The sequence below is a fragment of the Sphaerodactylus townsendi genome, linkage group LG03 (genome assembly GCF_021028975.2).
Source record: "Sphaerodactylus townsendi isolate TG3544 linkage group LG03, MPM_Stown_v2.3, whole genome shotgun sequence".
Classification (NCBI taxonomy): domain Eukaryota; kingdom Metazoa; phylum Chordata; class Lepidosauria; order Squamata; family Sphaerodactylidae; genus Sphaerodactylus; species Sphaerodactylus townsendi.
The window spans coordinates 72,746,372-72,760,040 of record NC_059427.1 but is presented as its reverse complement, the minus strand read 5'-3'; the positions used below and the strand labels follow the sequence as shown (position 1 = coordinate 72,760,040).

Below are 13,669 nucleotides of genomic sequence, written 5' to 3'. Positions count from 1 at the left end.
GTGTGACTGGTCACCTGGAGCCAGTATTCCCTCCCACAGATGACCAAGCAGGTGATTCAAATCAAGTCTAAATTCTGGTCTAGATATTCAGCAGAATGAAATGGTGGTATGGGCTGCACTACTTCAGGCTGCACAGGATGAGGTGGGGATTCACATGTTTATTCTCCCCATGTTTAAATCCCTTAAAAAAAAACAACCACCTGAACAGAATGGTGTGAAAAGTTCTAGCCCACTTATAGGGAATGTAATGGTAGTATGAACATGTGATATCTGCATTCCTCTGAAGTGATCAATTCTGCCACTTTGGTACTCAGCCACCTCTTCACCTCATTCTGTTGCTGGTAAGCCAGACTTGAGTCACCGTGAAGAAAGCTGCTCCCATCTGGAAGTGGCAAATGTCATTTTTTACAACAGCTCTTGGCCCAGATATTTTCTTGGATACAGCCATGCTTGTCTATTTCTTTCTCTTTGACTCCTTTCTCTTTGACTCCTGAGCCAAATGTTACCTTGGATAGAGCCATCTCTCTGTATCTTTGACTGCTTTGTTTGAGAGCAGGGTTGGTCTGTTCAGTCCAGATGGTGACTTCAACTGGTATACCTTAAAGTAATCCTAAGGGGGTCTGTAGAAACGCTTTCTGCGTATGTGTGATTCTGAAATGAGGTGTTTGTGAGCAGTGAGGAAAAGTCTGGGGTTTTGCTAACACTTCTTTGCCCTGGTATATGTCTGTTTCAGTCTGACGTTAACTGGCGTAACTGTCTCCTAATATGAAAAGGTAAAGATAGGAAGTGATGGGATTGTGTTCTTTTCAAATGACTGAGGATGGTTTTCTCATCTGTTCTCTGACTTTTTAAAGAGACAGTTAAACATACTACCAGTTAGGTGCACACCTTGTTTGACTTGGTGTTTCTAAACACATTATAGTCTATCCAGAGAGGAACTCTTCTTCTGCTTTAGCCTCTTCCTGGTGCTGGAGCTCTTCTCTACTTCCTAGTTCAAACAGCCAAAAGCCTTTATCAGTTCTCATGAACTGGCTTAAGGAGGAGCAAGTAAAGACTTCTAGCTGAATTTTAAACCATTTTGACTGTGTCCAGCACAGTTATTTTCTTTTTGGGTGGGTGGGGAGACTTCCCTGTCTTTGTGGGCTAACTATAGGTGTATTAGTGTCATTGTACTCACAGCGCTGTCTCAATTTTGTGACATGTTACTGCTGAGCCAGCATTTGACTCAGACCCCACGCCTGCATGGTATCTCAGAGGACGTTATCCCAGCGGTAGTTTTCACTGGACCAGTTTCACCTTTCTGTGTTCAGTAGTTTACTCTGCTCTCTAGTCCTTGGATGCATCCCAGTATCCCTTTTGAGAATTAAAGTGGGTTTCCAAAGTTCTGTCTGTTTCTAGATTATTCATTTGCTTGAACAAAGATTCTAGATTCTAGTTTGTTTGAAAACTGGGTTTCTTGTGCCACAGTAATCCAGGAAGGTGCTGTAGAAAAAGTGACTCATCATTTCTAGGTTTAGTTATTTGAAGTCTGTAAGTTTTGACAAGTATCCTTTGTGGCCTTTGGGTCAAATCTGATAACTGCAGTTGCAGGGATGTGATCTGCAAGCAAATTGTGTTAGAGTGGTGGGTAAAGCCAGTCTGCTCCACAGCTTGCTCAAGCAGTATTGTTTTACTGGCAAAACAGTAAACAAATTTGGTGGTTCTCTGTGTAGGTGCACTTGGAGGGATCAATGGCTTTCATATTCCAGAAGTGAATTCAGGTTATTAGAGTATGTATTTTCAATTAACATTTCTTGTGTTTCATTATTAAGAACAACCCTTTGGATTGCTGGAGGAGGCTGTAGTACAGGAATAATGGAGTTTCACACTTGCCTGACCTCTTTGGTCTCCATTCCATGTATTAAATAAATGTTGACGGTTTATAGTGAACATGCTGCTGGAACTGGTCCATGGACTATGTAACCACTCTGTGCTTCCAGGCATCCTTTAGCTCAGCATGAATGTGTGATTTCTGCATAGCTGCCCTACATAGCAGAAAGATGTTGCATGAGTCACACTGGCAAGTGGGTGAAATGTCTGGGTGTACATGAGATGCAGTGAAGAAACAGAGGCTGCCATTGCTTACCTGGATTATCAGAGTGGCTGTGCAACTCATGTACAATGCAAGCAACTGAAGTTATTTAATTTTATTTGCACATTCCTAGGAAGGGGTTGCTATACTTTCAGCCAGAACACTGACAGAGCTGAGATCTCTCTGCCTTTGGTTCCTGGCTCTGCCCAGTTCAGCCAAATGAGCTCCCTTTTAGCTCCTGTTGCCTGTGACTGTGCAGGTAGAGTGAACTGTTAGAAGATCCTTAGAGGAGCTATCCAAAGGGCGGGGACATAGGGGGCACATGGGTGCCTGCCCTTGCAGAAGGATGAGATGGTGATGGAAAGCAGCAGGTGGAGTGATTTATGTCCAGCTGCTTTAGCTGTCCAAAGCTGAGTTTTGAAAACCAGGGAGAACTGCTGAGGTCAGGTGGAGAACAGGATAAAAATACACCCTGTGCTTTCACACAGGGATGGGCCAAGGTGGCCTTGTCCAAGGAAGCCCATTGGCTAGGTTAAGAGTGTCTGCACCATGCATTGACTTGGCTGTACTTGGGGTTGACTTTTCAGGTGGCCTGGGTATTTGCTATAAGGCTGTCATTCACTGGTCTTTGAATTATCCAAGTTTTCCTGGAAGTTGCTGAAATGAATTTTTAAACTCTTTGGCTTCTCTTTTTCCCCCCAAGTTTTTTTAAATAAAGCAGGTTTCTATAACAGCAACCATATGCAGCTTTGTTTGACTTGCATCCTAAGGACTAGATACTTGCCTCTTTTGAAGAAAGAGGAGACAACTGAGCTTCTTGGCATTCTGAATTCCTTAACCGATATCTGTTTGCATACTCCTGTGTCATGCTAGTAGAATATGCAGAGTACTGTATTGAAACAAATCAATTGAGATCAGTTAGTTTTTTTAAAAATAGTTTAAAATGCTTTGTGAATGTTTCCGTCTTAGAGTTAGTAATGTTACATTAGTCAGATAATGACTTCTTCTTCAGAGGAAAAGTGGGGCATGTTTGTGGAGTGCTGGCTCAGATTTCTAGCTGAGCTGCAGCAAGCAGGTGTGGGACTCCCTGGGTTTAGATGGCATTCATATTGGAAAGGTCAGGGTAGGAAGAATATGAAATGTGGGGTGTTAAGGAAGGGAATGCCAAAGGGCTGGAGAGTGAAGGAAGGAAGCTGCTTCCCTCCCTCGGTAAAAACCAGATCCTGTTTGGTGTAGTCTGCTTCAACAGGCAGGAAGTGGAGAAGTGCCTATTCCCAGATGGAAAATTGACCTCCCTCCTTTTTCTGCATGGGAGAAAGTGGGGCCTCAGCAAAGCTGCGTGGCTGGGAATATACTGCTGGTTGCAAGGGCAGGAGACTGGAGCCAAAAGCTTCCTGTGTATCTTGGTTAAACCCATGGCCCTCAAGGAGCTGGCAGTTTTTAGTTTGCCTCTATGAGTAATATGGAGGAAGGAAGTGGAAAAGGGGTGGGGGTAGAGCTAACTGAACCAGAAAGTAGAGGAATAGTCTGCTGCTGGATTTATGTTACAAAACCTGATGAGATAATGTGTCAGGAAAACCCATTTCCTTTCCTGTAGCTCAGCCCTTGGTTTCTCTAAATTGCCCTGTCCTATGTATAGATGTGCCTCCATCTAGTATATCAACAGTTCTTTATCCTTGTGGAGCCTCTTAGATAAGTAGGACATCCCCTGTATTCATCCTGAGCAAAGGAATGATTTGCCTACCAACTTCTCTAGATGAATCTCCCCTCCCCTGGTTTTTGGCCTATGGCTGGGAATTATTTGCTTCAGAGGCCACAAGATTGGATTAGGATGACACATTTGGTTGGATGGCTGCATTGTACCTGGTGGGGAGGATCTGCCAGAATTGCCTAGTAGTGGCCCTTGAATGGAGCATGTGTCTAAATGCTGTCCATAATTTACTGACTTTGCTGACCCCCATTTGAAGAATTAAACTGCTGTTTCTCTGGGGCCCATAATTCTACAAGTTTCATATATCTTTTCCTCTTTTCAGTGTGTAAATGCTTTTGACAATAGATTTCTATAGAAGACAGTTTTGTTCCATATTAATCCTGGGAATATAAACTGTTGACCATAGTAAGTGTCTCAGAAGTGAATGTGAAATACTCTTTCTGCCAGAGAGTTACCTGTATTGTTGACCCTTGTACTAAAGGTAAAAATAATTTCCCTGTACAAGCACTGGGTCATTACTGACCCATTACTGACATCACAACGTTTACTGGGCAGACTATTGTTTACAGAGTTGTTTGCCATTGCCTTCCCCAGTCGTCTAAATTATACCCCCAGCAGTACTACAGGAACATAAATCAGTGTCCTGTTCTCTCAACCCTTTCCCTTTTTATGGCAGTTAGTGTGCATTGGCTATGAATCTGTATAATGCTATAATAGTTTTCCCTGAAGGTTACTATATCTGCAACATGAGGAGAGGAACCTTGGCATAACCTCTTCCTACCTGTGGTTTTTTCAGCTCTGCTAGAAACATTCTACCTCAGTATTTCATTTGTGTCTCTTGTGGGGTGTCATTGTGTCATTATCAAATGTGGTACAAAGCCTGGATTTTCCATCCTGTGCTTATGTCAAGAAATAACGGTTTGCCGCAGGGCTTTGCACTGGGGTTTGCCAGCCTTCTAAGCTTCTCTGCAATTTGATAGCAGATGTTCAGTCCTTTTACGTGCATGTGGAGCTGGTCTTAGAGAAATACTTGGGCCTTCTCCAAATATTATGAGCTCTTCATCCCCAAAGAGCAGGGATGGGAGAAGACAGCTGTGTATCTCTCTTGTGCTTCTGTGCTCTTACCTTAGATGCAGTATGTTTTGGAGTGGGTAGCTAAGATATAGAAAGAGGAAAGGGGGAGAGAGCCTGAAGTCCTGCTTGAGGTCTTGTGTTGCAAGAACCTGGTATTTGTTTTCAGTGAGGCAACTTCCTTCCCAAACAATCAGGCAAAATATTTAAAAAGTGTTACGAAGAAAAGGATTACTGAGGGGGTATTCAGAAGATGGGCCACAAAACACTGTTCCCACTAATAGCTAGCACTTGGAACAATATGTAATTTTGAGAGAGAGAGAGCACAAACATATAGGTTTGAAACATGATCATCTCAGTTTGTTCTGTGGTGGGATGGCCCTTGGTTTCCTTGTGCCTCAGGAAGGAGGTCCACAGTTGGTTTCTACTTTCATGCTGTTGTTACTATCTCCTTCCTTTCTACCATTACTTCTTCCTCAATCTTGATCCCTTTTTTGGATGGTGCTGAATATAAGAGCTGCTGGACCATTACATCTCTTTTTGACCTGAGATGGAGCAGATAGCAACAGGGACAGGAAGGAGAAACTTTGATTCCTACCAATAAGGACTTTCATTCCTGATGCGTCCAAAGATGGTGTGTCATTGTAGTCCACTTCCCTCTGTTCCCTTTCCATTGGAAAATCCTTTCCCTTCACTGCTATATTGTTATTATAAGGGACCTCTGAAAAAAAATTCCCATTTTCCCAAGGGAGGGGATCCCAGTGGCAGTGGACTAGGACCTTCCTGCATGTCCTCTGGCCTACCACCTTGGCTTCAGCCTTAATATCTCTTTGGCAAGCTGCAGGCCTCCTGCTGATTGAGGTACCTGCCCAAGCCTGGGCTTGGAATAGAAATCACTCAGTTTGTCTCCTTGTTCTAAATGGTTTTTAGAACCTAGCCTCACAAGTTACTACTCACAAGATACTACCTGGTTCACCTCTATCACAGCAGCCTAATGTGGGTTGGTGTACATGGGACTTTTAATGTGGCCTTCTGCTGCCCCTATGCTTGAGGTCTGAACATTCAGTCCTGGCTGGTTCTGAGCACACCTCTGAGCTGGCTGGTGCAATAACATTCCTGTTTTCCTCTACCTCCAAGGTCAGTGAAGCAGGAAGACTCTCTGGGCTAATGCCTCACTGCCCCCAGGGTAGGTATTGCATTGCTGCTGATGAGCTAATGTCTCTGTCTACTGACAGAGAGAGATGAATGAGATGGCTGGGAGAGGTGAGCCTGCAGAGAGGTGGGCTGGCGGCAGCTGCTGCCCCATCCTCTTTCCCAGCAGACATACAGACTTGAAGGAATTCCTGTGGCTTGGTAACTCTGACAGGCTTGACTATGACACATGGATTGTGTTATGGGAAAGGAGTTGATTCACTCCAGGCTCCCCTTCTTCAGAGGCCAGTCTAGTAATGTCTGGTGAAAGCTGGAGAAATTGCCCACCCCCACCCCACCCATTCTAGTGCAGGGATAAGAACTCTGTGGAGAAGAGAGTAGGTTCCCTGAAACTGCTTGCTTTTTCTACAAACCTGTATGGGCTGGTCCTTCACTGAAACAGGGAGAAACGACAGGTGACTGTCAGTATCCTCTTGCTATTCTGTGTTTGCTTCTGGTTAGCATGCTGTTTGTGCTAAATAAAAGAAGGGGGCATGATGCTGCAGTCTGCTTTGTGGGGTTTTTTTGTGGGGTGGGGATATCTGAATTGGCTTACTTTTTGGTTTCTCTTCCTTTTCTCTAGTGTTTCCATATAATGGAAGGTAGGTTCCATAAAGGCACAATAAGATGTTGACTGAGCATGGGCAGTTATACTGCAGACTTCCAAATGGCCTTCCTTTTATGGATTTTCCTTTGAATCAAAGTTGTGTTTGAGCTGTACTCTGACAGGCAATGGAGAAGAAATTCTGCAAAGTTCAGCTCTTGGTGGGATACTGGCTGCATTCAGATACTACAATAACTCATAGTTTGTGCAGCAAACTCTGGTTAGTCTACCCAGTATCCATATTAAAAACACTTTTGTATGTAAGCCCATTTGCCTGCTTCTTGCTTCTTTTCTGGCTTCTAGAAAGGAGGACATCGTTCTAATACTCCAGTTTCTTTGGCCAGGTGGCTGGGGAGGGTGGGGGAGGGGAGGCATGTTAACTCAATAAATTCTGATGAATTTAGATATTGCAATAAACTGTAATTGGTACAAACCATGATTAATAAATCAGCAACAAATCACTGTTAGAAATTCCAGTTTGCTGGACTATCTGCATCTACAGATTAAAACCTACTAGAGTATAAATAAATCATGACTTAAAAACCACAGGTTACTGTGATGTCTGAATGCAGCCTCTGTCACTCTATACCAATGTCAGGCAAGATATTGGTAGTTCCAGCTTTGCAAATTTTTTAACCTATCTTAAAAACAAAGCAAAACACCTCTGCCTGATACCAGAGAGACTTGCTATAGCTGAAAAAGAATTAAACTCTGGAATGGTAATGGCTAGCCTGCTGGGTGGAATCCTCCTCTGAAGCAATTCAGACCCCAAAGCGATTTTATTTGACCCTCGAGATTTTTACAGACCAGTGTAGCAAGGAAGGTTTCACCACAGAGTTAATCCTTTATTATAGAGTCTAAAAAAATGGTACAGAGGCTAGAAGTATATCATTATCTTGAAAATAGAGGCCCTTGAGAATACGGTAAAGGCCATTCCCATCTGAAACTGAGCAGCAGGAGACATAAAGCTATAAACTTGGCTTGTCAACATTTTTGACAAAGTCTTTATGTAAAGTCTTCAGTGAATCTGTATTGTGCCTGCTAAAATATATAAAGTTCCATTTTGTCTCTTGAGTAGAATTTTGGGTAAGCCAAGTTAACAATGTTTCTGATTAAGCTAGACTGCAGCTCAGTTTATGAATAGGTGGACTTCCCTCCCAATCTCTGTTCTGTGCTGTATGAAGTGGGCAAAAATACTTTGGTCTTATCTGTTATCTCTGTATATTAAGGGTGTCAATATTTGCCCAATGTTTGTTACTTTGCTGAGGGGTTCCTGCAAGTACCAATCTTTAAGTTCAGTAACCATATGTTGTTTACATTAATGCCATATAGAGACTAATCAAGGACTGACTTTCAGCCTTAATGTAGCCCCTTCACCACAGGTCATGCCATTTACCTTTGTTCCCCACACCTCCCTCTATTTCAATGCATGGGCTATGCAATAAAGAAGACAAATTGCCTTGTGACATCTAGAATACTAATATATAGTGGTGCGTGAACTGTAGCTTCCATCAGCCCTTTGATTATTATCACTCTGGGCAGACTTAATGCTGCTCAGGATTGAGGGACTACGCTGAAGATTTAGGCTTGGATCCAGCTGAATGTTTCCAGGGATGGGAGGACTTCTGCCCACAGACTTTCTTACCTCCCCTCCCCTCCACTAGCATAAGAGATCCACATTTTGGTCTGTATCAGGTGAAGGGTGGTGAGAAATCCTTCTCTCTGTGGAAACACTTTGCTGGATCCAAGTCTTAGGATTGTACCCTTCCTATGTGTCAATTCCTTCCTGCTATTTCTATCTTGATTTTTATCTGACCATTACTGATCCTATTTGAAACTGCTTGAGTATTAGTGCAAAATCTCTTTCACAATCCTGATTATTTATTCCATTGCTCAGGGCGGTGTATGTGGTTCAGCCTCTCCCTGCATTTAATCCTTACAACAATTCTGCATGGTAGGTCAGGCTGAGGCATGGTAGGTCAGCTGACCATGAATACAGATTGAGTTTTATGGTGGTGTGGAAATTTGAACCTGGCCCTCTCTGATTCTAATCTATTGCTGTAACTACACCGCACTATCCCAAACCTTGTACTGATCCCAGAGTCTATTTTGGGTCACTTAACCTAGGACAGCATTTACATCTGAGCTGAGCCTATATAATAGATGTGTTCTGAATATTAGTTGCTCAGCTGGGGGAAAGCTTGTTCAATTCCCAAACGGGCTTGCTCAGAGATTGTGGGGTATACATCAGGAAGCTTCGGTGTAATGGTTTGCCAACTAGTTCTATAGGTTGGCAGCAGAATACTACTCTATGATTACATTTGCCAGCTTTATTTTTTCCTGGCAGAGCACCTGTGCCTTCTGTTTACCTGATAGACTGGAAGAGGTTTGCTTGCTACATTCTTTTCACAGAACTTCTCCTTGTCAGGCAGTCTTTCTCCCTTCAAAAGACCTGTCAGGGAAAAAAAAACTTAGCTCTTTTTCTGCCTAAATAAATATGGTTGTCTCTGGCATTTCCAGGTTTTTTTTAAAAGAAGTTTCCAAGCCTAGGGGCATGGAGGCCCTTTATTCTTCTTCATCAAGGTTTTGGCACTTATGACATTCTGCCATTGTTGCAAGTGAAATTGCTCTTCATAGAATCCTAAATTTTCTGAAATATTCCCGGTAGGTTTCATATTCGATGTGCATTCCTTTTTAAAGAATATTTCTGCTTCCCAGGCTTTAGGGTATCTAGGAAGAAACAAACTAACAATTAAATGGATCCAGTTAGGGGAAGACAGGGCGTGGACTGGTGCAAGAGAAGCAAGCCACTGCCCATAGTGAATTTGTATAGCCTAAGGCAAGATGGAGAAAGTGCACAGTTGAGTTAAGACAGAAAGTTCAGCAGGAATTGATAAGAAGAAATTCATCTGATAGGAGAATCAGGACAGGACTAGTTCAGTCCAGCCTTTAATTCTGTCTGCCCACCAAAAGATGATGCATGTTCTCCATCTGAGGTTTACAAATATAAATAATGAGCACACAAAGCCCAAACTCTTTTGAGAGGCTCTGTGTAGAAGTTTTCATTATTTGACTCAATGGCAAGAAAAGGTGCAGCATCTCAGACCCATGCAGCTGTGTGAATAGGATTGTTACCTACTGCTTAGGAGTGCCCTTTGAGTCAGGAGCTGGCAACTGCAAAGCTATGTTTAGGCAATGCTGTCTGGTCTGTTGCATTCATCAGTAAGTCTAAAATCTCCCACAAGCCTTATGCTTTTCTAGAGCCCTGTTTTTATAGCACACTAAATATGTACAGTTGCTTTTGCCGTGGATCCAAATGCCAGTGTATCCCAGTACTGTGACCAGATGCAAAGAAAAGCCAGGAGGCGACTTAACAGTGTTTAACACACACTCATGGCAATAAGTTGTTGTTACACAATGACATTACATCAATTTGGCAAAAAGGCTTCTGGTGACACTGAGGATAAATGGCAGGTGCTGGGGGAGGGCTGACACAGAGAAAGGGACAACAGTGCAGATAATAATAATAATAATAATAATAATAATAATAATAATAATAATAATTTGATTTTGTTTAATATCACAGCTGCCTGTTCTTTAACTGGTTGTTGGCCTTTCATTACAATTCAGGCCTCACCCAGAGGCCTAGGACATTGTAATGCATTGGCATAGTATTTCTGTGAATCCCATCAGGGCTGCCTTCTGAATCTGACAGATGTTGGTTTTGTTGATTTGAAGATGTTTCAAGTGCTGCCTTAGTGTTTTTGGAATAGCAGCCAGGGTGCTGATTACCACTGGGACAACCTCAACTGGTTTGTGTCATAGTTGTTGAACATTGATTTTCAAATTGTGGTATTTAGTGACCTTCTCATGTTCTTTTTCATCAAACCTGCTATTACCAGGTATTGCTATGTTGATGATGGTCACTTTCTTGTCCACTGTATTATATGCCAACACTTTGTCCATTTGGATTCAAAAGTCCCACAAGATCTTGACTTCTTCATTTTCTGTGACTTTCTCTGGATGATGTTCCCACCAGTTTTTAGCTGTCCTGATGTTGTCATTCTTGCATAAATTGCAGTGGATCATCTTGGCCACTGAGTTGTGCCACTGTTTGTACTCAGTCTGGACAGTCTTTTTGCAGCAGCTGAGTACGTGATCTGCAGTTTTTCCCCCCTTTATTCCTGTTTGGTTCAGTAGGTGCCTGTTCTTCACTTCAAAATCGGCCAGCACAGGTTTCTCCTCCACTGTTTGTTTTACTTTCAATAACCCTCTGCCACCAGATCACGTGGGCAGGCCGCCCTTCCCTAGTAGGCCCAGGGCGGTTTACAACAATCAACAAAACAATACACTGTACAACAAAAATACTTTAAAACCACAAATATAAAATGTTCTGTAAGCTAAAATATATCAAAAGAAGGTGGATGGCACCTTCAGAAATATGCCCCATCTTCCCCTCATGGCATTCAAAGACACTTTGATGGTGATCTGACCAAACCAGGATTTTCAAAGCTAGAGACATTCAGAGGTGAATTATTCATCAGGGCTTTTCTACACAGGCAGTAGAGTGTAGGTTTCACAGAGTTACTTGGATGAATGATTGGGGACTGGGTCTGTACTATTGTGCATAGTTTCTTGTGAGTTGCTTCCTGTTGTATATTTTTTGCATCTTTTAATGTATCATGTTAACACTTATGCTTTACTTTCGTTCTGTTTTTAGGCTTCTGATTGGATCTACAACCCGAATCCTGTTTCATTGTTTATTGACTGTCCCATCTTGTTGATTCCATTGACTCCTTCAGTGTAATCTGCCTTGAGTCCCCGTGAGAAAAGTGGACTGTGAATAATGTAGCTCAGAGAGAGATTTTAGTCTTGTAATAACTCAGAGGTTGGTTAAGCTACAAGGCTGGCCAGCTAGTTTAATAGACTGGAATAAAAGATGAAGAGTTTGGCTTTATACCCCCCTTTCTCTCCTGTAAGGAGACTCAAAGGGGCTTATAAACTCTTTTCCCTCCCTCTCCTCACAACAGGTAGTTGGGGCTGAGAAAGTTCTGAATGAACTGTGACTGGCCCATGGTGACCCATCAGGAACGTAGGAGCAGGGAATGTAGGGGCCGTTCTCCAGATAAGAGTCCACTGTTCATGTGGAGGAGTGGGAAATCAGACCTGGTTCTCCGGATTAGAGTCCAACTACCCATAACCACTACACCACACTGGAGTAGGATTTGAACCAGAGTTTCCCAGTTCCAGTCACACCATTATGCCACACTGCTTCCAAATACTGGTGCACCAGTGCTACCATTTCTGGAGTGATCAACAATGACTTCTTTACTGTTTCACTTTTTTCAGTCACAGGGTAATTAAGGAAGATGCACTAGGTCTGGTGCTGCTACTCCAGAACATTCTGTAAGGTGAATGCTGGGATTCTTGCTGCCTATCATTCTTCTTCTTATCCTTTCCTTTTGCAGCTTACCCCTGGGGGCAAGGCAGCCCAGGCAGGTGTGGGAGCAGGTGACTGGGTGCTAAGCATCGATGGGGAGAACACTAGCACCTTGACTCATATCGAAGCACAGAACAAGATCCGTGCCTGCGGAGATAAGCTTGCCCTGAGCCTGAGCAGGTAAGAGGCTCTGGGTGCTTCCAAGTGCAGAATATTTTTTAGTTGAGGGGGTACTTTAAATATAAGGTGCAGTACACAACTAGAAGCTCATCTAATTGAGCCACTTTGCTTCTTTCACACTCATAGTCCTTCTTTCACACTCATAGTCCTTAGAGTGACTTTGGCATAGAAGTACATAAGAAGACTTAATCACCTTTCAAAATGTGTCTGATTGAAGGGTAATTACCCACATCCGGGAGGGTAAGAGTACCTGGCTGTCATCAACAGCACCATCTGGTACTAATGTAAAATAGAAGCATCCTCTTTTGTTTTAACACAGAGGACCTCTTAATCCACAGTCATCTTCCTTAATAATAAAGTCTAGAAATTATAGAACAAAATGTTAGAAACTTAGCAGGATTTAAAACAGAGCTTCTGAATTATCAAGGTAGAACTCTAGAATATTCTCAGCATAAATGTTTATTTGGGAAAACAGAAGAGACAAAATAAGACTCGTATGAAAATAAAAATGGTATTATACTAATCAATTAATTATCCACCCCCATAGTGGAAACCAAAGGCTAAATTATAGCCTGTTATTGCCAGGTTGGTTCGACCAGTGGTCTTCAACCCATGGGTTGGGACTATCAGATGAAGCCCAAATGCTGGGTTGTATGTTCCCCTAGAGCTGCTTTTTTGGTGATGCGCACACCACATACTAGTGCATGCATGTAGAAAACAAGAGTTAAAATTTTCCTGCTTTGCTGTGAATACATGTAGCAAGGCAGTAGTTCTGCAGCATTAAGGATTCCTCCATACTCCTCTTCTTCCTCGCTATGATACTCCACCTGGTATGTTTTCTCTGTCCACTTATTTTGTTGTACTGCCTCTTTTTCTGGCCTTGACACCCCTGAGGTCATTGCTCTGGCTCCTTGTCTTCTTGTCAGTTGGTTCTGATATCCAGTGACTTCCTGGCATGTACTTACAGCTCAGTGGATTCCATGTGGGTTGAGTCTTGTGTCTGTAAAGGCTGGGGGGTGCTGGTTTAGGCTGTTTCAGGTGACACAATTCCATTCGTAGCTGGGAATATGGGACAGCTGCCCTGTTGCCAGCTTGGCCCTGGTAGTTGGGTACACCCTTCCATCGAAGAGGACTCTGAGGTCAAGACATCAGGAAGTTGTTTGGACTCCTCATAGGAAAAAATGGATGTTGTTGTTTCCGTGCTCCTATATGCGAGTTGCTTCTCCCCAATACAGATCTGTGAAAGAAAGTTCAATTTGCAAAATCTTTGTCTGTCATTCTCTCCCAGGGCAATCCCTGTTCTTCCTGCTAACATAATATTCTTTTTCTCTTGCAGAGTCCAAAACCTGCTCGGCAAACCTCAGAAGGTACGTGCTTCGTGGCAGTTTAGGAGGGGGCCAG

The 13,669-nt window shown here is 42.9% G+C and overlaps 1 protein-coding gene across 5 annotated transcripts in view; it reads left to right on the top strand.

Moving 5' to 3' along the window:
• Positions 1-13,669, top strand: part of PDLIM7 (PDZ and LIM domain 7) — a 45,470-nt gene that overhangs the window by 12,479 nt on the left and 19,322 nt on the right. For all 5 annotated transcript variants that reach the window (XM_048488303.1, XM_048488302.1, XM_048488304.1 and 2 more), the window contains exons 3-4: positions 12,117-12,268; positions 13,605-13,635. In XM_048488303.1, the coding sequence (XP_048344260.1) occupies positions 12,117-12,268; positions 13,605-13,635 (183 nt within the window). The remainder of the gene's footprint in view (positions 1-12,116; positions 12,269-13,604; positions 13,636-13,669) is intronic.